Raw genomic sequence first — 27,056 nt, 5'->3', positions numbered from 1 at the left:
AGGGGCCAAAGCTGAGTCCAGATGTGGATTTATAGAATTGCTTTTAGACAAAACTCACATATGCAAGCAGCCACTTGGCTTGTAGTGAATGTGTGAATTCCATCTTTCCCTTCCCCTAGATCTACTTGTTTGTGTTGGATAATTTTATTTTTGGTATTCAGGACACTTCTATCTCTGAGAGCCGCAGGGCCACTGAATATTGATACGCCCACTGGAAAAGAAGATTGCACTGGCTGGTAAATGATGTTCTCTCTCCTCCTCCCACCATTTTCTCCCATCTAGAAGCCGAGCCAGAAGTTGACCACCTTCTGGTTTCAGATGCCACCCCAGACGGTTTCCGTCTGTCCTGGACAGCTGATGAAGGGGTCTTCGACAGTTTTGTTCTCAAAATCAGAGATACCAAAAAGCAGTCTGAGCCAATGGAAATAACCCTACTTGCCCCCGAACGAACCAGGGACATAACTGGCCTCAGAGAGGCCACTGAGTACGAAATTGAACTCTATGGAATAAGCAGTGGAAGGCGATCCCAACCAGTCAGTGCTATAGCAACAACAGGTACAGTACATAAACAGGATATAACCAAGAAAAGTCATGACTTGGGGATTTTCTTTCACAGGGCTGGGAAATTACAAGATCTTTGAATGCAGCCAAGGTCTTTCAATTATAGACAGTGTGAGTGTGGACAGTTTGGCTAAGCCTTAATTCAAGAAGAGTATGATGCCATTTATTGAATGGGGCTGGGAGGATTGAATGAGATAATCCATGGAAAGCCCATAGCAGAGGATTTGGTACATAGCAAAAACTCAGTAAATTAAAGCTATTTGGATTTTCATTGTTTTCATTAATACATCATCATCATTACAATTATTGCATTTTTTATATTCCAAAGACCCTTCTTTAAGACAATTATCCCATCTTTTTTTTTTTTTTTTTTTTTTTTTTTTATGCAGAGGTATAATTCCTTGTTCTTTGGTCAAATGTTTGACCTTAGAGCAGGCAGGGGATAATGGAGAAGTGGTACCTCCACCTATAAAGATGAATATTTATCAGTTGCTGTGTGTGAATAATCAGTACCGTGATCAGGAAGGATCAAAGGAGGGAGCTGGCAAGGTCAACAAGCTGCTCTTCATGAAGCTCACTGATTTTATGTGATATTCATAACAACTTTAAAAGGCATTAGAGGGCGAAATGCAGACCCTTTTCCATGTGAGTTGTTTCAAGGAGAAAAAAGTTGATTGGTAACAGTCTCTTTAGAGGGAAAGATCTATGAAAGGTAGGGTGAATTCCTTCCTGAAATTGAGGGAGAAGGAGAGACATAGCACTCCCTAGAGAGAGACTGCTTCAAAGAGGGATCAGAAGAAAGAATCACAAAAGCACAAGGAGGGGTAAAAGGGACCAGAGGAATGGTATATCCCAGCCTCTTCTGTTTGTGCATGAAGAATCTGTGGCCCAGAAAGCCGATGTGATTTGCCTAATGTCACAAGGCCAGGTTTGGGGTAGAACCCAAACACCATCTTATTTTAATTACTACTAAATAAATGTAAGCAGGCTGGATGACAGCTAACTGACAAGGGTACATACTTGCTGTCTCTGACAGGCATTGAGTGCAACATTAGCCAAAACCTTCTCTTGGTCCAGAGATGGGTATTTTATTACATCAAGTTTCAGGACCTACTGAGCTAGGAGACGCCACCTACAGAAACCATAATCAGTATTTGTAGGCGTGGAGGAAATGCTGAAATGCAGACAGCAGTTCAGTCCGAGGAAAAATCCTGTTTCTTATTAACTTGCACACCCTATCCCTGGGATGCGGGTCCTTGTCTCCTCCCTCACTGTGGCTGCCCATAAAACAACTTGAGATCAGAGACGGAGCCTGATTTTTGACCTTGGTTTATAAACACTGCCTTTCAAAGTTTACTTCTGATCACTGATTTTGTTTTGCTGATCTTTTTTTCTAGAGGCCCTACAGTGCTAAAGCAAAAAAAAAAAAAAAAAAAAAAAAAAGAGAGAGAGAGAGAGAGAATGAATAATCAAATCAAGAGCTTTTTCTTTTTCTTCTTCTTTTTTTAAGAACAAAAGAAAAGAAAGGCAGACCCCATGCTTTGGAAAGCCATTCTTTGATTTCTTTCTTTGGGGTTTTGTATTTCACAGCCAAAGCGTGTGTGTGTGTGTGTGTGTGTGTGTGTGTGTGTGTGTGCGTGTGTGTGCCCGAATCCCCTCTGTACTTGGAGAGGACAGGGGAGGTGACTCCATTAGACAACACACATCTGATTCCACCATCACCTCATCAGCTTTAGAAAGTTTCCCTTCCATTTTTCTATCCTTCCTCCTCTTTCCTCTCCTGCACAGTAGTAAACCCTTCTCTGAGATATTCTGTTCCTCCTTATCCTCATAAAAGCTGCTGCAGGTTCTCCTCTGGCTTCCTGAGCACAAGCTGCTAGCAGCAAGTGCCCAGCGGCAGGGAAGGCTGTTGGGGGCAGTGTACCAAGTGGTGTGGCCTGGAGCCTCTGGGCAGACTCCCTGGAGTCTCATCCTTTCTCTCTACCAGCTGCGTGGTCGTGGGCAAGTCCTTTCTTCTCTGAACCTCAGTCCCCTCATCTGGCAAGTAGACTTGAACTCAGAATTCAGCTATGAGGTTTAAATAAGCCCATGACTGTTGAGTATTTTGTTGCCTTGCCCATTGTAGCAATATTAGCTATTCTTATGTTTGGGTGATTTCAAATAAATGTTATTTTTTCATGGATCACTTGGTTCAAAATTCAAAAATTAAAAAAAAAGAATATCTAGCAAAGTCCCTATTCAGCTATGTCCCTGCTACCCAGTTGTTCTATGTAGAGGCAGCCAATTTTACCACTTTCTTGTCTATGCAGATAGACAAAATTGACACAAATCTAAGCTCTCTTTTTTAAATTTTGTTGGGGCAACACTCTTGCACACTGTAGTGTATGTGTGTTTCTGGCTTATTAGATCTGAGAGACAATCCCATGAGCCTCATTTACTTACTTAATTATTCCCCTCCTGGTGGATACTTAGGTCATAAGTTTTTGTTCCGTCTGGTGATCCGTGTATTTGCAATGGCTCCTCTTCCCCTCCGTTGTTTGAGCCACATCTTCACGGCAGTGGTGGCCTTCTTTGGAAAGCCCCGAGTTACCAGAAACATCTTTTGCCATTGGGGATTTAGACACCGGTGTGTGTGCCCAAATAGAGGGTCCCAGAATAGACAGAAAATAGTTAAAAATCCAACAACAGAGTATGATGGCTTTATTCTTCTTCTCTGGAGTTTCTAGTGCTCAGTGAGGAGCCTGAAATGCTTCCTTAGCCTGTCCCCATCACTGCCTCCAGACACACACACATCCCTGGTACTCCCTTCCTCCCTGGAGGCCAATGGGGGAGTCAGTGTCCCTTCTCCCAACTCCCAGAATGTGCCGCCCATTCCCCCCTAACATTCCTTTCCCAGCAAGTCCTCTGCTCAATTCCAGTTCAGATGCACTTGAAACCACACACCGGAGTTGCAACAGCATTGTGCCCCCGGGGCCTGACTCAGCAGGTCTGCAGAGACGCTTGCTTGGCAATCCTTCCTTCTATATGAACCAGGCTCTTTATGCTCGGTGCCTCTGGCTCTGACTCCCATGAAGCATAAAGATAGTAACCACCAATTATAAAGCGTGAGCTCCATGCCACATGAAGCCGGGCAACGGACACACTTTCGTCTCACTGAATCACCATGACCCAGCCAGGCCGGGGAGTGCCACAGTCAGTTCCACTTCACAGAAGGGAAACTGAGACCTTAGGGGGTAAGGTGTTTTTAGCAGGTAAGGCCAGAATGGAATTCAAACCCAGGTCAGTCTAACTCGAAAATCCTTGCTCTTAAACCATACTGGCTACAGTAGCTGTCCCCTTAGCTTAATATAGGACCTCGGACATATGAAGTGTACAAAAAAAAAGTATGTTGAAGGGAGAATAAATTTTTAAAGCTGATTATCAAGGGCCAGGTGATTAAAGCAATGGACATTTGCTCCAGATTTGGGGAGGCAAATTTTTATGCAAATTACGGATAAAAGCCCTCATCAACCTCCTTGTGAGTTTTTTTTTTTTTAACAATTCCAGATGTTTCCATAATGGAGTTTTTATTGAAAATCGTGCATCCACTTGGGAAGAGAGACAGAGGCATTGCCTTGCTTAGGTCTTCCCAGCTTTTAAGTAGTATGATTTAGTTGCTGTGTGAAGCTCTGTCTTTAGGTTCCCGTTGACCATCTCCTCTGCTGTGGTCCTGGAGACTTAGGGCATTATTTATGACAGAAGGAGATATACTAAAATAACAAATAGTCTTCCACACCTAGGAAGGCCTATTGTCCAAAACTATCACCCCAATGAACCTAGAATTCCATCGCTACTGTCCCATTCCTTCATGTTATTATACATGGCTGTTTTCCTGCCACTCTAATCAGGCACATCCCTCAGGCGGGCACGATGTATGAGGCTGCTAATTCTTATGGTTTCTACAGCATGGCAGATAATATTGCCATTTTGTAGATGAGAAAACCTAGGATCTAGAGAAACAAAAGCCGTGGCCACAAAGATACATCTAAAATGTGCTAGGACTTGCACCAGTGAGGTTTGCAGTCAGAGTGAAAGGCGGTGTGGACCCCGGCGAGCTGCAGGAGAGCCACAGTGCCTTCATCTGCACACCTCACTGGGGTTTGTTGGTTTGTCTTCAGCCGGCCTCATCTAGATCTTTCTTGGAAGTTACTTCAAAATCCAGGGTAGCCCATGGGAAAAATAGTTACATGGGAACGAAAGAGAGAGCAATCATGTTTACTGAATTCTTACTTCATGCCAGATTCTGTTAGGGGTTTTACGTCCATCAGCTCTGCTAATCCTAAAAATATTCCTGTAGGTGGGCATCATTTTTTCCACTGGACAGATGGAGCAACCGGGGCCCACAGAAGTGAAGGGACCTGCCCCCAGGTTGCCCAGGCCCTCCATGGTGTTTGGACAGTCAAGATCTTCGGGGCTCCAGAGCCCTTGTGGTTTCCAGAGCTTTCCAAGGAGAGGGCAAAACCCCAGTCAACCCCTTCAGAGTCTGGAGGTGCTACCAGGTCACAGGAGAAAGCCAAAAGAGGAGGGAAAAAGAAATGGAGAGGGAAGAAAAACATCTCCCCACAGTGAGCTGTGGGTTTTAAAACTTAATGATCAACGTGGGTTGGAGAAGGGAAAGATGAGAAACAAGTTCCCTGGAGGCCTGAAAATTGTTTCCTGAACTCTCTGCTTAAACATGGTCAGCTGAAGAGGGCAAGGAGCTAAGCCAAGAAATACAGAACAAAGCCAATGGAAACTGGGTTTGGGGGGAGGTATGGCTGTAGCAGAAACATGGCTTTCCCCCCAGGTGGGCCCAGTGTGTGTGAGGTGTTTGTTTGGTCTCCTGGTTCTGGACCTCCATCCAGTTCTAGGAATGGGTTTGTCGAGGTCAGTTTCCATGTGAACATTATTTCCAGGATCCCCAGGATTCCAGCCGGCTCTGCTGCCCAGTCCTGGGACCCAGAAAGGTCACACCACAACAATGTGCATTGGAGAACCAAGCTTCAGTTTGCTCCTCTGTAAAATGGCTACAACCACACCTTCTCAGGGGTTTCTAAATGAGGGTTAATTCCAATCAATTGCAAAGAACCATACCATTGTCAAGTCTTAGTATCATTTAATAAAAAGGAGCTACAATGCAAAGTTTGAAAAAAAAATGCTAAAAATGAAAAATGATAGGATGGCATATTCCAAGCTGAGAAACCAGCCAGCCTCACTTCCTTAGATGTCAGCTGTGGTGTTAACATTGTACTGAAATGAAACCGAATGGCTGCTTTACAGCCCTGGGCTGTAGAATTGTAGAAACAATTGTTTCTATCGAGTCACAACTTGACCCTAGACCACCACATTCTCTATCCTAAAGGCATGGCTCAGCCACAAACTCTAGGGGCTGTGTTTTCCTGGATAAGGAATCCAGGAAGAATCATTGATGAGCAATATAGTTGACTGTTTCTGGGTTTCTCCTGTGCTTTTTCCTTGACAGCCATGGGCTCTCCTAAGGAAATCAGTTTCTCAGACATCACTGAAAACTCAGCCACTGTCAGCTGGATGGCGCCCTCTGCCCAGGTGGAGAGCTTCCGGATCACCTATGTCCCTGTTGGAGGAGGTAGGGCACTCGAAAAGGGGAGGGGAGGAGTGGCCTGGAGGGTGTGAGTGGGATAGTGAAGAAGCCCTGATACTTGCCATCCTCCCCAAATATGACCAAAGAAAATTATTTCCTTCTATTTGAGACCACCTCTGTAGATTTCATTTGTAAAGTGCTCTAAGATCCTTGGAAGAATTACCTTGTGTAGGGTCATTTTATGAAGACCCTCTCCAGCCTTGAAGTTCTCAACTTCTGTGAGAAATGGACCCTGGGGCACCTGGGTGGCTCAGTTGGTTAAGTGTCCAACTTCAGCTTAGGTCATGATCTCACGGTTTGTGAATTTGAGCCCTGCCTCAGGCTCTATGCTGACAGCGTGGAGCCTGGAACCTGCTTTGGATTCTGTGTCCCTCTCTCTGTCTGTCCCTCCCCCACTTGTGCTCAGTTTCTCTCTGTCTCTCTCAAAAACAAATAAACATTAAAAAATAAAAGAAAAAAAGAAATGGACCCCAATGTTGTTTTCTCATAATGGTAGAGACTCTAAATACACTGGCCTTTTTCTCTTTGAGCACACTGATCTGAAAAGTTGATCTTGAGCTGGATGTATGTGAAGTTTTACCCTTTGATTTCCAATTCGGCCTGTCTCGGTACAGATGGGGAGTTGTGACTTAGTAGAGCTGAGAGTTCTAGTCCAGCGCACAGGGGCCACAACAAAGACCATGCTTGGCTGGGGGCGGCGGGGGCGGGGATACACAGTCAAATCTGCCTAAAGACATTCTGGAAAGCAGAAGGATATACAGAAAGGGTGGTTGATACCTCTTCAAAGGGATGATGTAGCAGCCCAGTGGAAGTTTGGCCAGCTGATACGCAAGCTCCTCACCAGCCCTGAAATTCTAAGAAGTATAAATTCAGGCCTTTTAAATAAATATAAGTACGGACTTGACTATGACCATCTTCTTTTCTTAAAGAGTGGGATCTCTGCTAGTAAGGGAGTCTGTATATTCCAAAGCTAAGACAATGGGTTAAATATACCAGATATACGTTAAGAGTGAGCTTTTCATAGTCTTTGTGGGAAAAATAAATAAATAAAATGTGCATGACATGCCAACTCTCTACTGAACGGAAACTTGCCATTTTTAGCACGTTGTGATTTCATGTTTTTTCCGCTCCTGGCTTGCTTTTTGGCATCTGCATGGATGGAAAAAAAGCATTATACAAAAAGTAAGGCCTCTTCTCTTACGCCAGAGGGTAGGAGCAAATGAGAGGAAGTCAAGAAAATGGTACTGGATAAAGGCATAGTTTCATTTCCAAATTGGATACACCATTCTTGGGGCGATGGTATGTTTCAGGGAGGTTCACCATTCCCGATCTTGCTTTTGCCGGGTTCCAGGGACACCCTCAGTGGTAACTGTGGATGGAACCAAGACTCAGACCAGACTGGCGAAGCTCTTGCCTGGAGCAGAATACCTCGTCAGCGTCATCGCCATGAAGGGCTTTGAGGAAAGTGAGCCCGTCTCAGGATCGTTCAGCACAGGTGTTTTTCTCACCTTCCGTATTATTGCTCATGACTCAGCAGCTGGAAAATTTTCCTTTATTTGGGAAACCCTAGTGGAAAATGGACTGAATTTGGAGCACAAGAGACCTCATTTCTGGCCCATCCCCAGCCTTTTATGGGCAGGGTAAACTTGCCTTCATCCTTACCCTCCCTGGGCCTCCATTTCTTGGTTTAGTGTGGAAGAAAGAGTACAAGTTTGGGAGTCACACTGACCTGGATTGAAATCCCAAGTCTACCACTTCTAGATACATGAGCTATCAGTTAATATCTCCAGGATCTGGTTTCCTTCTCTGTAAGATGGGTATAATTCTGCTTCCCTTGCAGGGTGCTGTAAGGATCACATGAAATGATATCTGTAAAGCTTCCGTAAATGTAAATGACTGTGCACATTAATCCACGTCCTTCCCTCCCTGCCTATTGAGGCAGTCCTTCCAAACAGGTGCTTCACACTGACATGTAATGGGGACAGCCATAAAGTACTCTTGATTGGGCAGTCACTGTATTCCAGGCACTGTTACTAAACCCTTTGCCGTTAAATCATGAAAATGGCTGTTATCATTCCCATTTTGCAGAGGACACAACTAAGATCCAGGGAAATTAAATACCTTGGCCAAGGCCACAGAACTAGTGATTGCTGAAGCAAATTTGAACTTGGGTCAGCCTCACTCCAAGCCCTGTGCTCTTCTAAATAGAGGATTATTGTCCTATTATAACCTGATTTGTACAGCATGCTGTAAGGAGGGGGAAATAATGAATTGCACTGAAGGAGAATGAAGTGGAAAATTTCTTTTCAGGCAGCCATGTCTCTGAACAATTTATCCTTTGATAGACGAGCAATTATCCAGTCTAATCCATTAAGGGATCCAAAGAATGGGCCTCATAGGAAATTTTAAAAATATCCTAATAGTCTAAAAAAGTTGATAATATGCAATTAAAACATCCCATCTGAACCCAGAGTCCTGTCCGCCCTGCCACACAGGCCCTATTTCCCCCATAGAAATCTTTCATTCATGACTCTCCACGGCAACAGATTGCAAAAGCTGGATGCACTTCCTCCTGAGGCCCATTGTCCTCGGCATTTAAAGGAGATCCTGTACAGGCAGGCTGAAACAGGAAGGAACTCAGAGCAGACCGTGTGGGCTTCCAAAATTATTCTGCCTCCTCCTGCTTCTCAGGCGGGTCATCACATCTCTTGGAGCTCAGGAGCCTCATCTTTGAAGTAAACTAATGACTACTGCCCTCCACCCTTCCAGGGCCATTGTCCTAGAATAACTGAGTAATAAATGCAGATGCTAGGGGGCAACAGTCGTATTTAGGTTAGTTTCTGAGAAAGGGATATTGGGTAGTATGGGCTCAGTTGGTTAAGCGTCCAACACTTGATTTTGGCTCAGGTCATGATCTCATGGGGCATGAGATGCAATCCCGTGTCAGGCTATGCACTGGGTGTGGAGCCTACTTAAGGTTCTCTCTCCCTCTCCCTCTGCCCCTTTTCCCCACTCAAAAAAGAAAAGTAACAATAGCAGCTGCAGTGAGCTAGCGCTATCCCAGACATTTCACACACATCATCTAATTCATCCTTAGAGCAGCCGCCCTCTGATACCTGAAGAAAGTGAGGTTTGGAGAAGGGCACACAGACACTAGGCAGAGAAGCTGTGGTAGAACCCAGGGTCGCAGCCTCTGGGGCCTGGCTCCATGTTGCCTGTGAGCCACCTAACTGGAGCTATCCTTTAAGGCCCAGAAGAGCCTCTGGCCGCCTATGCCCCCTGTTTTTGTAACAAGTGATATGAACTATAGTGATAACCCTCATCATGTGCCCAGCCCTTTACAGTTTATATAGCTCCTTTTCACCTCCGATATCATGTGAGCATCAAAATAACACTGAGGATGAAGCCAGACAGAAGCAGTATTCCCATTTTACAAGTAGGGAAACAGAGACCCAAGATTACCTAACCAGCAAGGGAAGGAATCATGACTCCAACCAAGGTGGTCCTGGCTCCAGACTCAGGACTCGGAACTGTCCACACAACAAACACTGTGTCCCAACCCCAACACCAGGAGTCTAGGACCAGGGAGACTGCAGAGCAGCTGTGTCTGATGTCCTACCCCATGACTGCCTATCTCTCCAACATATAGTCACCTCTCTTTGCAGCCCTGGATGGCCCATCTGGCCTGGTGACAGCCAACATCACTGACTCAGAAGCCTTGGCCATGTGGCAACCAGCCATTGCCCCTGTGGACAGTTATGTCATCTCCTACACAGGGGAGAGAGGTAAGGTCATGTCTGAGACCCTCCCCACCAGGAAGAGTGTCTGTCCTGTTCTACCTCTTCCCCATCACCTTTGGTCCAGGATGGCAAAACTACACGGGTAAGCTGGAAGGCCAGAGACGTCCTTGTGTCTGTCAACCTCGGAATAGACTCATGGGCCGAAGGCTGGGGCTGGATGGGTGGGTGTGGAGGGCCCGGCCAGGGTGGGGGCAAAGGAGGCCTTACCCATCCTCATGTGCTTGCTGACGAGTAGAGAGCATCACTGTTGTGGTTACACCAAGGAAGGCCAGGAGGTAATTTCAAGGAAAACAAAGAGCACATCTCCAGCCTGCATGTGTCTCCCCAGCCTGTCCCTCCTCCCCTGCTAGTGTCCCTGCCTGTCACTGTGAGACTTCCTCTCTAAGCAGCAGTTGTCATCTCTTACAAAGAATGAGTTCAAAATCTTGAGTCTTAAACAGGCCATTTCAGGGGCACCTGGGTGGCTCAGTCAGTTAAGCATCTGACTTTGGCTCAGGTCATGATCTCACAGCTCGTGGGTTTGAGCCCCCTGTCGGGCTCTGTGCTGACAGCTCAGAGCCTGGAGCCTGCTTTGGATTCTGTGTCTCCTTCTGTCTCTGTGCCCCGCCCCTGCTCATGCTCTGTCTCTCTCTCTCAAAATTAAATGAAAAATTTTAAAAAATTTAAAATAAACAGGCCATTTCAGGAGGTGCTGGGGAACCTGGGATTCTTAGAGGCCACAGAGGGAGCCAGTTGTAACAGGCGTGATTGAGAAATCAGAAGTGATTTCTCCTTGTCTTTGCAGATATCTGTGCTAATTCATTTACTCAGTTATAAGACTAAACACTTGTTCAGGGCACCAGCATGCCATGACCACCAAAACATAAGATCAAATACAAATAAGAGAGAGGAGAAAGAGATTTCTTTTCGGTGAATGAATTCATGTTTTTGTAATGAGCTACCCTAGAAAAAAATTTTCCTATCTTAATCTCAAAGCATATGGAAGTTTTCATATTTTATGGTTCAGTATTGTTTTACTTGCAGTGACAATGTGAAAGGCACCATAACCCGTGTCTGGGGCCTCTGAAAATTTTAATTCTCCCTTGGACACTAGCTAAGAGAGTTCTTTGTAAGCATAGAGCAAGTTGGGGGTTGAGGGAAGAGAGATTCTTGGGTTTATTCTTTTTACACTTCTTTTTCTTCACTCATTCATTCATTCATTCATCTCTTCAATTCTTAAATATTCCTTAAGAGCAAACTCCTCCGAGTCAGGGAATCTGGGGTTATCACACCTATATATAGTAAATTAGACTATAGTTCACAGCGATTATGGAACGAGTCGAGGCAGGTCTAGAAAAGGGGGTTTCAGGGATGACAGACAGGATGACCAGTTCATCCCAGTTTACCCAGGGCTTTCCCAGTTTCAGCACTAAAAGCCCCACACCCTGAGAAACCTCTCAGTCCGGGGCATGCCAAGGTGGTCAGTCACATGTGACTCAGAAATAAACACACATGCCTGGCACCATAGTTCAGTATCTGTCACTGGACTTGACCCAAAGAGGTCTGGGAAGCAGTAACCAGGCTCTGGCATGTCTGCAGTTGCCCAATTTGTGTGGCTCCCCAGCCTCATGATTTGACATCTGTCAAATTATAAAAGGACATGACAGTAAGCCAAAAGGAGGTGAGAGCAAGCAATGGGACACATTAAATCTGGGCAGCCCTAGGCTTGGGGACATTAGCTACAACTCTCCTCTAGCTGGTTCCCACACCTCAGCTGCAAAGCTGCCCCAGCCAGCACCATGTGGAAAGCCCTGACCCCCCCGTCCCCTTTCTTTCTCGTGGTGCCCAGAAAAATCCAGTCCCCGTGTGATAAATCCTTTCTTTGTATATGAGGTGAGCACTCCTCATATACAGAGCGAGGAGGGTGTGTCATTTCAGAAATCAAAACCTGCCTTTCTGCAGGGTCACTGAAAATTGTTGCTAGAAGTAGATGTGTGTGCCATGTGCCAAGTGTGCTGACGGCTCACACAGGGAGAGGTAACTGCCTCGGTGTGTGTATTTTATGTCTAGTGCCAGAAATTACACGCACGGTATCCGGGAACACAGTGGAGTATGCTCTGACCGACCTCGAGCCTGCCACGGAATATGTGCTGAGAATCTTTGCAGAGAAAGGGCCTCAGAAGAGTTCAGTCATCACTACCAAGTTCACAACAGGTACAAAGACGCTGGGAGCGGGAAGACGCCCACCCACAGCCTTCATCTTCAGTGCTCATGCTCTCTAACCCTTCTTTCTTAAGTCAGATCCTTGCAATGTGATGATGTCAGCATCAGCTAAACTCACCAGTGCCCACTCAGTCAGGACCTTAAGAAACACACCATTTCCTTTTGAACTGAAATGACCTGTTCTCCCCATGGACTAGGAAATGGTTTTAAAAGGAAGGCTTTTTAAGTGGAAAACCAGGCCCCACTGGCCCCAAACCCACTGTTTAATGATCCATGTTCTAGGCAGGGAAATATTTTTAAGAGAAAGATGTTTCAGGCACGTTTTCCTAGACGTCCATTGGGTTTTTATACATTGAGATCTTCTTACAAACTGTGGCAAGTAGGGAAATAGAGGAAGCATCCTCTCAGTAGAGGTGAATGCCAATATCAGCATTCATCTGTCCTATTACTGAAGAGCAAGAGAGGTTGGTAATTACGTTCACAGCTGTGTCTTTCTCCCTAAATCCACCCAAGGCCAATCAAGAGTGTGTAGAGCTCAGGAAAATCTGGCCCTTAGGATGAGATGAACCACAGAGAATTATGTCTTTAGAGATCACATGACTCAACCTCCTCATTTACTGATGGGGAAGGTTCTGCCCAAGGTCATACAGGTCAACGGTAGGGCAAGGACTTGAACCCAGGCTTCCTGATAACCCAGCCAGGGATTTCTGTCCTATAGTTGCTGACGTATTTGATAATAAATGACTTATCTTCTGCAGACCTTGATTCTCCAAGAGACTTGACTGCTACTGACGTTCAGTCGGAAACTGCTCTCCTCACCTGGAGACCCCCCAGGGCATCTGTCACCGGTTACCTATTGGTGTATGAATCTGTGGATGGTACAGTCAAGGTAGCTTGAAGTATATAAACTCTCTACTGCTGTTTGAAACATGTACATGATCCTCAAAAGAGAAAAGAATTACCCTAGGGTTGTTTCTCCCCAATACAGCTAGGGAGCTGAGAAGAAAAAAAAAAACAAATTAATAGGGACTGGATGTCATGCCAGACCTTCTGAATCATATTCTCCAGCCTCCCTGTCTCATTTTAACCAGACTCCAGTTTTGATAGCCCGCCAAGATCAAAAACCACTGCTCACAAGACTTGAGGACATTTTAGGAGCTGGGTTCATGGTGCTTTAATGTTTTATTAAGCAAAAGCCAAAGGCTTCTTCGGAATATTTGCCATATATACAATGTCACAGATGGTATCATTCCATTAGATATTGAAACATACATCACCATGTTCTTATGCCATCAACCATTAATACTGTTTACAGCAGTTATTTATATTCTCTCCTCTTTTTCCCGTACTTTCCAATTTGAAATAACTTTAGCTGTTCCTTTCACATAAGTGAACTTTATCTCTAAACTTTATTTTCTAAACTTGTTACTGAATTTTTAATTTTGGTCATCACATTTTACATTTCCAAGATCTTTTACTTATTCCCTGTTCATTCATCTTCTTCTAGCATATTGTTTATATTCCATGCATCATTTTCTTGTTATCTCTAAGAATATATGTTACTGGTATTTTATTCTACAACCTGAATAGTGTCTCTTCCAAGTTTTTTCTTTCTTTCTTTCGGTTCCACTGCTGTTGTTCGGTTGGGTCTTCTTTCATGTTGGAGACTCCCACCCAATGCCCGATGGCCCTTTTGTCCTTGAGCCAAGAATGAAACAGTTTATTGGGAGTCCCAAATGCATACACAGGTCTCGTCAACTATGGGGCTCAACATAGAGTGAGTAAGCAAGTACCCAGTCATTTTGTTGGGGGACTCACAAATAGTGGTACTATAAGCCTGTGCTCTTGAGCTAATCCATCTCTCTAGAGGTTCCTCCAACCCTTTCAAACCAAGCTGCTAGGAGCATAGGTGGAAGAAGAGCCTGGGCTCCTATGTGAACAAACCTTCATTTCTGTTTCCACTGTAGCACCACTGAGCCTGGTGGATTTCAATCCAGAATCTTCTCTCTGGCTCAGTCTCTCCAGAGAGTAACCTCAGCCTTTCATCTAGACTGGGAAGGACAGTCCTCTAGACTGTTGAAGAGAGCTTGGAGAGCTTGGAGTCCTCTAGACTGTTGGAAAGCTTGGCATCTATTCCTTATTTAAGCTTTTAAACACACCTTTGTTCAGCCATGCCCCACACTAGTCTTCAAAGGCATCTTTGCTTTTGTACACATTCCATTCCTGAACTTGCTGGACTCTGTGGTGTTCATCAACCCGCTTCTGACTGGCCCCACCCCCTTAGTCAGTTATGCCCCAGCTTTCTCAGCTCTGCCCCCTCACTTGTCACTCCATGGCACCCCTTCCCATCTGTCACGATCCTGTTGACATTGCAAGCCTGTATCTGTCCCGTCTATCATCCACCTCATCCTTGTGGGCTTATACTTTATATCCCTTTACCCTCATTGTAGTGGGTTTCAGAAGAAGATAGAACTAAACTGGCATATCCAATCTCCCATGTTTAACTAGAAGTGAACACACATTTCTAGTCTCTACCATGGCCCTTCTTTGAGTTGAAATAACAACAAACTAACTCCCTGTGTTCATAGAGGAGGCAGTCCTTTACATAAGCACCTTGTGTCAGCGTTCACATAATGTGAAATGAATGCATCGGACTCACCAATCTTGAAAGTCCCTTCCCAGTCAGGCCTTCTAGGACTTTGTTTACCTGAAGTCCTGAGCCTCATTTCGATCAACCCTGACTGCATAGAAAGCCACTTTTCACAGCAGCCGGGAGAGCTGAGGGGTAATTGTATCGCCAGAGTAATTCAATGAACCCAGCTTTGCACCCGATCCTTCCCCGGGGACCACACAAAGGTCACTAGTGTCCACTTACTGACTTACTTTGCTGCATGTCCAATCCCTGAGTTTGTATGTTTCACCCAAGAAAATCAACCTGGTAAAGGAGGAAAGAGTCCTGGGCAGGATGTTGGCAGACAGAATGCAAGACCGTCTTCTGCCACCAATAAACCGTGGGGTGAGAGCAAGTCTTGCAGCTCCTTTGAAATTCAGCCCCCACCCTCCATCTGGAAGAATCAGGATAACCTCACCTTCCCGGTGCGACGGTGCGAGAGAACCTTCCAGGCACCTCCACACTGCCTCATTATTGCCTACACCTTGTTGGCTGTGTTTGCAGCTTGTAGACAGCACTGACGAGTTTGGTTTGCCAGAAGCGTAGGTTGAATTTCAATTCCAGACACCAAAGTCATCTGCTAAAAGGTGAATTCTCAGGCATTGGAAGCTAGAAGGAGGATTTGAAAAGGAAGATCTCTTGAAAGCTGAAATCAATGTCCTCTGGACAGCAGCCCAGTGAGCAAAATCACAACCTACAGGGGTAGTTAGGAGACGTCTGACAGCAGAGGCACATGTACACCTCTCCTGAACAGTTCTGTCCTGGGAAAGAGACATGCCAGCTCAGCTCAGACTTTCATTGTGCCGTGCCTACTGAACTACTGCAGTCACCCCCCGACTCAAGAGATCCCCAGACTGACTGCATGAGAATCATCTGAGGAGCTTCTTAAATATGCACCCGGCAGAGCCCCACTTCTGGCTCTTATGACGTAGTCAGTCTGGGATGGAGCCCAGGTGTTATATTATTTTAAAGTTTCCCAGAGGAGGATGAAAAAGTGCCATATTAGGGGCCACTGGTATAACTGGTCTCTAAACCTTTTGCCCTCTGCGTGATTTACCTTGCTACCAAATTAAGCTGGGTTCACATCATTCATTTGTTCAAAAGCCCTTTTGGGAATCTGCAGCTTATCCTGACAAACTTCAATTTCCACAGCTTGGCATTTAAGGCCCTTTGGCATCTGGTCTTTTCCCACTTCTTCCACCACTCCACCACCCAAAATCAAGTGTGTTTGAGATAAATCATTACCTTCTCATATTATTTTCATTTGCTCACCCCCTCTGGCTTCAGCACCTTTTCTTGTGCCTCAGTCTCCCCATTTCTGATGTCCCAGAAGTAAGCATGGAGCCTGACACAGAGTGAGACTCAGTGGATTCTTCTGAATGAAGAAATGAATGGATGGGTGAATGAATGAATGTATCATCTGTACACTGATGATGTATGTGGACAAAAACTATTATATTCTCTCTTCTGCCCTTAGGAAGTCATTGTGGGTCCAGAAACCACCTCCTATAGCCTGGCAGAGCTGAGCCCATCCACCCACTACACAGCCAAGATCCAGGCATTGAATGGGCCCCTGAGGAGCAAGCTGGTCCAGACCATCTTTACCACAAGTAAGAGTCTCAGAGTATATCTGAGTCTTGAGGTCAAACTTTGTGAGATAGACCAACCCTCCTCTTCTCCTCTGATTCTGAGAAAATTTTTCCATTAAACCCCTTAAAAGGATCAATGCCTTGCTACTACCTGAAAGTCTGATGGATGTGGGTACAGGAAGTTAAGGACCTCATTATGAAAAGGAAGGAGGGCCAGTAGGGAGACATCTATATTCAATCCCTATCTCCACCACTTGCTCGTGTGTGATTTAGGAAAGTTGCTGTCATTTTATAAGCCTCAGTTTCTTCATCTATACAATGGGATCAATAAGCATCCCTTCCCCATAAGGACCTTGATCTCCTAGCCCAGGGTGTGGTCCATGGTCTAAGCTCATTGTAAGCTGTGTCCCTTTTTCTCTCCTTCAGCATGTCAGCATTTACAAAGCCTGTCCACATTCAAAATCAAAAGCAGTCCTCCCACCAAGACGGTAGGATTATCATGCCCAGTTTTCTGTTGGGGTAGCAGAGGCTCCCAGACACAAAATGACCTGCTCAAGACTATAGCATGACTTAGAGTCTGATCTGGGCTCAGATGTTCCAGGCCCAGAGAACCACCCCTACACAGCAGACACTGGCTATCTTCCGCAGACAGAGAACATGCAAGGCATTTCATTGGTGAATTAAGAGGAAGCATGCCTTCCTGAGGGAGAGGGGAGTCAGCCTTTGGAAAGGCCTGGATGTAGGGTACACAGAGTGCATTCCGGTGCTGCCTCTGGCCCTTCACACTCCCCACAAGTCAATCTGCACACGTCTACTGAGGGAGGTGCAAAATTGAAAGTTATCTCTTTGCCAGATCTCATGCCGGGTACTGGGAGCACAGAAATTTGAATGTGCTTTAGAGATGCTCCCAGACCAGAGCCGGGAAAGAAACAAGGAAACAGCTAATGATACAACCTCCAGTGAAGGTGCAGTACAGGGAGGAGGTCAGATCAGAAAAAAAGAACTGCTGTGACCGTCAGTTCTCCATCCCACCTGCTAAGCACACCTCCAAAATTGTCCATGTCTATCAAGTTTTATTCTTTTTGCATCACATCACTTGGAAATTCCCCAGACATTCTTGTTTGGTCCCTCTAAGACTCCCGGGCTCAGGGCAGTTAAACGACTTCTCCAGTGTCCCAAGACAAGAAAGTGTAAGTTCAGGACTAGAATCCTTGTTTTTGGCTTCCAAATCCTCTGAAGAGATTGGGATGCATCATTATTAGATGCCCAATAGAGTGTCCTGATCCACAGTGAGCCACCTGTGGGTGCCTAAGACCCAGCCATCTGGCCAGGACCTGGGTCTTCATCAGGTGTTGCCTGGCTGCTCGAGGTAGATCAAGGTCAGCCCGATACACACTCCTCACAGGGGCTCAGTTCTCCTCCCACTGATATCATTGGTGGTTTCCATGAATATAAGAGACTGAGATGGGTCCCTTATATCCGTAATCTCTAAAGCCTCATTGCACCCCCACCAAATGGGTTTTATCCTTATCTTGAACATGAGAGAACAGAGCCGCAGAGAGGTTAAGTTGCTTACTCATAGACATCTAGCTAATACACAGTAGAGGTGCAGTTTGAAATCCCCTAACCCAATCCTCCTTCTCTAAGAGGGCCACTCTTCCTATTTATCCTGCAGCTGGACTCCTGTACCCATTCCCCAGGGACTGCTCCCAAGCAATGCTGAATGGAGACACGACCTCTGGCCTCTACACCATTTATCTGAATGGTGATAAGGCCCAGGCTCTGGAAGTCTTCTGTGACATGACCTCTGATGGGGGTGGATGGATTGTGAGTATCACCAAAACAGGCTCCAGAGTCCTCCTCACGGAGCTTGGGGGCAGAGGGCTCAGCAGGGGTGGGAGGGGGGAGGGGGGAGGTCCTCCCCATGCACTCAGACACCAACTGTGCATGAGGTTTTGCAAGACAGTGCCTGTCACACAGAGACACTCAGGAACTATCTCTTAAACAAAGGAATGGGAAAGAAACTGAGGATTAAAAAAAAAAAAAACGAGAAAATAATTTTCTTGTAATTTATCTCATCTGATCCTCAAACAGCTCTGTGATGCATAAGAATGACAGTGGTCATGGAGCCTATCATGTGGATTAATTAGCATTTGCTAACCACCAGGCACTGTGCTAAGAGTTTCACATGAATTATTTGCAATCCCATTACTGTTCGAGCTGGGTAGTATTTTTTTTAATTCATAAACTTTGTTTTTCAGAGCAGTTTTAGGTTCACAGCCAAAGTGAGCATAGAGTGAAGAGAGTGCCCATATACCCCTGTCCCCACGTGCATGGCCTCCCCCACCAGCAACATCCTACACCAGAGGGTGCATTTAGAACCTCTGCCTTGACACATCGTTATCACCCAAAGCTAGGTGGTATTTTTAATCCCTGTTTTTCAGGTGGAGGTGGCCTGCCCAGTTACACAGCAAATTAGTTTCAAACAGAGCTGGGGATGGATGCTTTTCCCAGTCTGATGTTCTTCCTCTCAGAAAGATTCCTTCCCTTTCTTTCAATAGCTAAAGCGCACCCTGATTCCTTGGTTATGTTATAGGTGTTCCTGAGACGCAAGAATGGACGTGAGGATTTCTATCGCAACTGGAAAGCCTATGCTGCTGGGTTTGGGGACCGCAGAGAAGAATTCTGGCTTGGTAATGCAGCACTGCATGTTGGTGTCCCAACTGCCCATTTCTGCCCTCCTTGTCATTTGTCCTAACAGCAACCCATGGGAGAGAAGGAAACTAGGAGGAAACAGTGGCTGTGGTAGTAGACGCAGAATTGCAAATCTTAAATGGAAAAGACGTTAAATTCTCTAGGTCATTAAAAATAAAAATCTGGTTGAGGCACCTGGGCGGATCAGTCAGGTGAGCGGCTGACTCTTGATTTTGGCTCAGGTCATGATCTCAGGATCGGTCATAAGATCAAGCCCTTCATCAGGCTCAGCTCGGAATGTGGAGCCTGCATGGGATTTTCTCTCTCTCCCTTTCTCTCCGCCCCTCCCCGACTCGTGCTGTCTCACACACACTCTCTCTCTCTCTCTCAAAATAAATAAACTTAAACAAAATAAAACTCTGGTCTAACCTTGAGCCTCGTGGCACTCATGCAAGGTTCAAAATCCCCACTTTGTGCATGGGAGAGAGAGATGAAGCTGTGTGCCTGCGGGAATCTAGCCAATAAGCAGTCGAGCGGCCTCTTGAAATTCCCCCAGACCAACACCACAATGCCATCATCCATCCACACGTCCATCCATCCATCCGTCCATCCATCCGCACATGCAGCTCACACTTGCACATAATCTCCCCGTAGAGGACACTGTTCTGCACTCTGGTGCCCAGGGCCCCAGCATGTCTCTCCGGCTGGCAACCATTGCCTCTCTCTTGCAAGAAGCTTGGGAGTTGAAAAGGTGCTTTCTCCACCTTATCTCCTTTGATCCTTTTTTAAAATGTTTATTTATTTATTTTGAGAGAGGGAGAAGGGGAGAAGGGGCAGAGAGAGAGGGAGAGATAGAATCCCAAGCAGGCTTCGCGCTGTCCGCTCAGAGCGGGATGCAGGACTTGATCTCACAAACCATGAGCCGAGATCAAGAGTCCTACTCTTCATCCACGGAGCCACCCAGGCACCTCCACTCTGATCTTCACAATGCCCTAGGAAGTTGGCAGGGCAAAGATGTCAACCCAATTTTACCCAAGGCTCAGAAACATCCTGTATTTTGCCTGGTGTTGTGCCAGTGAGGAGTGGACCGAACCACAAACCCGGGTTTATGTGACACCAGCCTCTTTCGAGAGCCTAACTTGCTGCTCCTATGGGGTGGATGGAGTAGAAACAATGGCCTCAGTCACTCGTGCTGCCTCTGTAACCCTTGCCTGTCCTCCACAGGGCTGGACAATCTACACAAAATCACAGCCCAAGGGCAGTACGAGCTCCGGGTGGACCTGCGCGACCACGGGAAGACCGCCTACGCCGTCTACGACAGGTTCAGCGTGGGAGATGCCAAGACTCGCTACAAACTGAAAGTGGAGGGGTACAGCGGGACCGCGGGTAGGTATGGGGCAGCCACACTTCCGGTCTCTGGAACCATAAAAAGCCTTCCTTGTGTTTTTAGCTAATTTCCTCATCACTCCTTGCTTCATTAATCCATCCACTTATCAGATCAACAAAATACCTGAATCCTTATTAGGTACTAATCCAGAATGGCAGCTGAACAGAGCTGGCTAGATATTTTAGTCACCAGAACAGAGTAGGTTGGGAATCAGAAAATATGTCTTTTTCATACCCATTTCTAGATAGCAGTTTTAGGTGGACAGAAAAAACAGTCTCCCGGAGGCCTAAATACTCATCTAATCCAGTGCATCTAAATTTATTGTGCACATATGACCCCAGGGGATCCTGTTAATGTGCAGGGGCTGACATCCCCAAGATTCTGCATTTCATACAGATCCCTGGTGATGCCACTGTTTGGGGATGCTGCTGGTCTGCGGACCACACTCTGAGTAGCAGACAATCCTCTCCATCACTAACTGCTTGAATCTTTTCTAAGACATCCTTGCCACGTGGTCATCCAGCCTCAGCCTGCACACCTTCATGACCAGAAGCTCACTGCCTTTTTTTTTTTTAATGTTTATTTATTTTGACAGAGAGAAAGACAGAGAATGCAAGTAGGGGAGGGGCAGAGAGAGAGGGAGAGAGAATTCCAAGCAGGCTCTGCACTGTCAGCACAGAGCCCGACATGGCACTTGATCCTACGAACCTCGAAATCATGACCTGAGCCGAAATCAAGAGTTTGTTACCCAACCAACTGAGCTACCCAGGCGCCCCAGCTCACTGCCTTTCAAGTGGCCCTTTCATTCCCTTTCTGATACAAAACCTAGCTCAGATCTTGAAGATTTCATGGACTTGAAATGGCCTTGGTGTGGTTTTTCTGGCTCTATGGTAGAGGAGAAATTAAAGAAGCAACACGCATCCAGGCCACTAGGTAGCATCTTCTACAGATATTCCACATGCATCACCCCTTCTCAGTTCTCACAGAAACTCCTCCAGGAAGATGTTGCTGTTACACAGATGAAGAAACTGAGGCCCAGAAAAGTTGGGCGATTTGACCTGGGGTGAAGCAGCTTGTAGAAGGTGGACCCAGGGGGGCAGGCTTGGCTGCGGACGAGTGTGCTTGGTAACGAGGAGGGATGGGGTCTGCTGGCAAGACCCCCCGGTAGCACCCTTACCTGCTTTGGGATGGCATCCAGTTACATCTATGAAAACACAAAAGACAGAGCTATGCTATGTTTCCAACCTCTCTGAGCCCCGCGGGGAAACATCCATAATGGGAAGTGTCTCCAGGTAAAGATTTGCTGAGAGCCAGGTTGGATCTAAGGAGAGAGCAAACTCTTCTGAGATCAGTCTGGTGGTAGTGAAGGGAGAGAGGCCCACGGGCCAAAATTGTTTTCCTTCCTGCGTCCCTTAAAGAATCCTGGCCTTTTATTACCTGGCAATAAATGTCTCTCTGAGTGAAGTGGCTTCAGGCAAGAAGGATATTGTCACTGGGCAAAGCAAAGCCACTAAGCAGCAGGAATGCGACCTCCACCCATCTCTCCCTGCATTTCCAGAACCCCTTCACTAAGGTGACCCTGGTAAAGCCACCTCCTCTCGTGGCAGCCGGCCCTCCACAGGAGGTCGTCTTGTTTCTACCATACCCACCTGTTCCTGGTAGCTTCCTCATTAAAAAGGCCTCCGAGACCCTTTGTACTTTGCTTCAAGATATCAGGGTAAAATGTTTCACTGTCTTGATATGTTTGTGCTCTGTGTTGGCCAGAGCTGGGAGTGCAGGGACACAGAAAGAAATGGCACTTAAATGTCCCTAAAATGCAATATATTAAATGACAAACTGGATCCCTAGATAGTGCTACGTACAAATGGGCATCTTGTCTAAGGATCAGGGAACACTGGCCCCATAAATAGTGAAAAATAACTGTACGATACACACACTATTTGGTGGCCTCTAATATGTAAAGGGTTTGATTACCAGGGTGGCAATAAATACTTGTATTTGCTGGGGGGAGTGCACCATTATTAAACATGGGTTTCTCACCTTACTCTCTGAGCTCCGTTATATAAAGGAATACAAAACAGTGACAGAAGTCGCAACAGTCACAGCCATTATACATACTACTCTACCCATTCAGCATATACCTTCATATCCATTGTCCAAACAGCACCCTGAGGTGGATAGAATCAATGTGCTAGCTCCATTTTATAGAAGAGAACACTGAGGCTTAGTAAGAGGCTTGATGTGTGCATGATCACACTAGGGAAGGAAAGGGACAGGACTTGACGCTGGACCCTCCAAAGCCACCCACAACCTTCTTTCTACCACCTTATGCTGCTTCTAGGAGAAGCGAGCCCTCAGAGTGAGCCCTCATGTCCCCTCCAGCCCCGTGTTTGACCCTAATCCCAGGTCCAGTGTTTTAAGGCCAGGCCACCCCAGGCCCTTTGAGTGGCCACCCTGGTTCTGCCCTTCAGAGCCCACAGGGACACTCCAGCTGGGATTCCTCAGATCCATTGTTTTCTCTCTGCAGGTGACTCCATGGCTTACCACAACGGCAGATCCTTCTCCACCTACGATAAGGACACGGACTCAGCCATTACCAACTGTGCCCTGTCCTACAAGGGGGCTTTCTGGTACAAGAACTGTCACCGTGTCAACCTGATGGGGAGATACGGGGACAACAACCACAGTCAGGTGAGTAAACCGCGAATGCCTGGGGCAGGGCTTGGGAAGCCGGTTGGGGGTGACAGGCAGGCACCCCAGCCCCTCAGTTCTGGCTGAGACTGGGAGGGGGCAGCAACCTCCGGGAAATGGTGGCACCTCTGTCCCCAGCAGGGAGAAACCTCGGGGACACTGCGGGTCAGGTGAAATCCTAGAAGCAGTCCACATTAACCCATGAAGATCCTAGGACAACCACCAGTCATGTGGATTCCAAACACAGAACGTTCTCCTCGGACAAAACCTTGGTCTGTGGCCCAGAAGGAAAGCAGATAAAATGCAGGCTGTCTAGGTGAAGCAGGGGTGAAAGCAGGGTGCTCTTTCCACCTTCTCATGTTGCCTCAAGGATGCTTCCATAGGAGCCTTTTTCCAGTACCTTTATTTCTTTGTCCCCTACCACCAGGACAATACAAAATCCTTCTGGGGGGAAAAACAACCCAAAAGCTGCCTGCCCAAAAGGAAACCTTTCTTTCCCATCTACTGTTGGAAGAAGAACGAGCTGATAGAAAAGGGCCACGAAGGAGTTACGCGAGTCCTGCCCCAGCTCTGGCAGCTGTGTGGACTCTGTGATGTCACTCTCCCTCTCTGGCTTCAGTCTCCAGGATAGAATGAGGAAGGCTCATTTCCAGCTCTGCGCCTCTGTCAGAGGGAAGCAGGAGGGCAGAGGAAGGGCAGCGCAAAGCCCAAGCTATCAGGCGGCAGTGCTTTACCATGACTGGGTAGTCACAGACACATTCGCCCATGGGGAGAGCCAGCCTTTCCCAAATGTCACCTCCCTGTCAGATTCAGACACTGCCTGATATCAGTGAATGCCAAACACTTAGAATCACGTAGTGTCTCAATTTTTTTTTTTTTTTGCTTCATTGTACCAGCCATGAACTTTTCCATGTCCCCTCACAGCCCTATGTAGCTTAAAGAGAAGAGGGGTCATCTGTTCAGTTTCTAAAATTCCACATATGAGTGAAATCAGATGATATCTGTCTTTCCCTGAGTGACCTAAGGGAAGGAAAAATAAGATAAACACAGAGAGGGTGGCAAACCATAAGAGACTCTTAAATACGGAGAACAAACTTGAGGGTTGATGGGGTGGAGGGGGTGTTAAATGGGGGATGGGCATTAAGGAGGGCACCCTTCGGATGAGCACTGGGTGTCACACGTAAGAGATGAATCACTGGGTTTTACTCCTGAAGCCAAGACTACTCTGTGTGTTAACTAACTTGAGAATAAAAAAACAAAAGTAAATTTAAAAAAATTTTTTTTTAAAAAAAGAGAGAGAAGATTGAGTCAGAGAATGCGGTGGTGGCCTCACAGGAGCACTCCCGGAAGCAGACATCCCTCCCCTAGTGGGAAGAGGGCAGACTCTACCATCTGTAGACTGTATGGAAGAGTCAAACATGGAATTAGGAGGCCCAGACACAAATATAATCTTTTCTTGAGAAAGAAAAATCTTTGGCCAAATTTCCAAGGATATTTCTCCCTATTGGAGATTAGGGAGGTAATATTTACTTCGCACCTGCAATGTGCCCGGTACTATAATCACTCCTTTACAAGTTCATTTAATTTTCATAGCACCCTTTCAAGGTTGGCACTATCAGACCCTAAGAGGAAAAAAAAAAGATAGTGAAACTGAGTCCCAGAAAGTTTTGATGATTTGTTTAAGACCACTTATGCCTCAAATAAGAGCACTGAGCTTGAACTCTGTATGTAAGTAAGAGCGTTGAGGTTGAACTCTCTATGGCAGGTTGTACAATTTGTGTTCCACCTGTGCTCTTTCTGCCATTCCATACAAACCCTTATTAAAATACTCCGTGAGAATCCCGTGAATTAGAGACTCCCCTGCATATAGCTACTCAATTCTCTAACTTCCAATCACGACCTGAATTCCTTCAGCATCTATTCCTACCCATGGGAAGTCTCATCAGCCACCATTTTGTTTCACAATGGCAGCTCAAAGCTCAATGCCAATGCTGGTGACTTCTGACTAAATTTTAAAAACTGAGTCGGATTCAGCCAACTCCTTTGAAGTTTTCACTACACAGACCAATAGACAGATAGGCAAGGGACAGCTATGAACTACCACATGGTCAGGTTGAAACAGAACTCCTTTTGTTCTGTCAACTAAGCAGCAATGATCAATGAACACCTTGCCTATTGGAAACCCATCTGGAGGTCTCCTCTCTTTTACAGGGTGTTAACTGGTTCCACTGGAAGGGCCACGAATATTCAATCCAGTTTGCTGAGATGAAGTTGAGACCCAGCAATTTCCGAAACCTTGAAGGCAGGCGCAAACGGGCGTAAGTTCCAGGGACAACTGGGTGAGAGAGGAGTAGGGCCCAGAGAAAGAAGCAAATTTTACCAAAGTATCAACACAACCAGTCCAACCATCAAGCCACACCCGGGTATTTGTCAGGAGTTAAAGTTGACCATGGATCATCGGGGCCAATGGCGGAAGCACCCGCCTCACCTACCCTGCGAGTATTTCCTTCGCACCAAAGACAATGATCTCCACAGGTTTCTGTTTTGTTGTTTGAATCAGCAAAAAATTTTCCAGTGACAGCATCACAGTGGTTGTCCTTCTCTTGGGTGGCTCTGGGAATGGGAGAGGGGTAGGGTGTACAGTGGTAGTCGGTGTTAGAACCAGCTGTATTTTACACAAAGCTGTATAATTAATTATCATTATTTTTGTCCGCAACGATTCAGTGTGTGTCATTGGAGGCCGTCCCCAATTTTTTTTTACATTTCATACAGCAAAAACCAGAAAAGCAATACTGTTTCGATTTTAAGGATATGATTAATATGATTAATATAATAATGATGATGATGAAAACTAAGGATTTTTAAAGAGATCTTCCTTTCCAAAACACATCTGGACAGTACCTGATTGTATTTTTTTTTTTTAATAAAAGCACAAGTACTTTTAAATTTGGCTGTTGTTTTGCCCTTCGTTGTTGAGCCTGAATTCCACCAAAGCCATATTTGAACAGACAGAGGAAAGGTGAAGAGGGATGGTGGTCAAGTCAGAGAGGAAGAAGGAAAGGTGGGAGGCTACAGGCTGGGGGAGAGGAAAGCACCTTTTTGAACAAAGTTGAGCAAGGTTGGGAAAAGGTTACCACTTAAGATTCAGTCTCTTACTCAACATTTTCAAGACTAATGGTTTGTGCTCTCACAGAGGCTCTCTTACACCCACCTTCTAAGGTAGCCTGCTAAAAATTCCATGATATAGATGAGGTGACAACTGTTATCTAGCAAGGATCAAGATGCCCAAAGGCAGACAGCCTGCATTCACACCTTGGCTGCACCATCCCCTAGTTCCCTTACCTCTTTGTGTCTCAGTTTCTTAATGAGTAAAGTACGGTTGCTCACACTTCTCCATAGCATTTCTACGAAAAAATAAATGATATCATCCAGATGAGGCCCCTACCATGGTGCCTGGTGTATATTAAATGCCACTAAGTGTTAGCTGTCTCTGCTATCACTTTTTTATGAGAGGGTGCACAGAAGTGTAACGACTTGCCCATGGCTACCTACCCACTTAATCCTAGAACTAGGATTTCAACTCAGGTCTCAAAGTTCTTGCCCTCAGGACCCCGGTGAACATCCCTCCTTCCCTGAGGAAATGCGTGCTATGGGTACACATTACAGAATGATTGAGGGTGGGGAAGTTCAGGTGGATCCTTCCTACAACCCTGAGGTCTTAGAACTAGAAAGAATGTCTTTTAGGAATACCTCCTTCTCCCCCAGTCAGAGTCCGGTGTCCCCCAGCCTCAGCCTGAATGCATCTCGTGGTGGAGGGAACTCA

At 46.1% G+C, this 27,056-nt stretch overlaps 1 protein-coding gene across 3 annotated transcripts in view; it reads left to right on the top strand.

Annotated features, from left to right (window-relative positions):
* TNC (tenascin C) overlaps positions 1 to 26,133 on the top strand; it is a 94,426-nt gene extending 68,293 nt beyond the window's left edge. For 2 of the 3 annotated variants that reach the window (XM_042965181.1, XM_042965183.1), the window contains exons 16-27: positions 283 to 555; positions 6,062 to 6,184; positions 7,551 to 7,694; positions 9,865 to 9,984; positions 12,049 to 12,192; positions 12,960 to 13,090; positions 16,350 to 16,482; positions 18,137 to 18,288; positions 19,058 to 19,154; positions 20,380 to 20,541; positions 23,070 to 23,233; positions 25,445 to 26,133. In XM_042965181.1, the coding sequence (XP_042821115.1) occupies positions 283 to 555; positions 6,062 to 6,184; positions 7,551 to 7,694; positions 9,865 to 9,984; positions 12,049 to 12,192; positions 12,960 to 13,090; positions 16,350 to 16,482; positions 18,137 to 18,288; positions 19,058 to 19,154; positions 20,380 to 20,541; positions 23,070 to 23,233; positions 25,445 to 25,555 (1,754 nt within the window). In that variant the 3' untranslated portion in view covers positions 25,556 to 26,133. The remainder of the gene's footprint in view (positions 1 to 282; positions 556 to 6,061; positions 6,185 to 7,550; positions 7,695 to 9,864; positions 9,985 to 12,048; positions 12,193 to 12,959; positions 13,091 to 16,349; positions 16,483 to 18,136; positions 18,289 to 19,057; positions 19,155 to 20,379; positions 20,542 to 23,069; positions 23,234 to 25,444) is intronic. The other variant, XM_042965182.1, reaches the window with a different exon arrangement.
* The last annotated feature ends 923 nt before the right edge of the window (positions 26,134 to 27,056 follow it).

Source organism: Panthera tigris, chromosome D4 (genome assembly GCF_018350195.1).
Source record: "Panthera tigris isolate Pti1 chromosome D4, P.tigris_Pti1_mat1.1, whole genome shotgun sequence".
NCBI classification, from domain to species: domain Eukaryota; kingdom Metazoa; phylum Chordata; class Mammalia; order Carnivora; family Felidae; genus Panthera; species Panthera tigris.
Note: the sequence above shows the minus strand (reverse complement) of the source record. Positions and strands in the feature narration are given on the sequence as shown.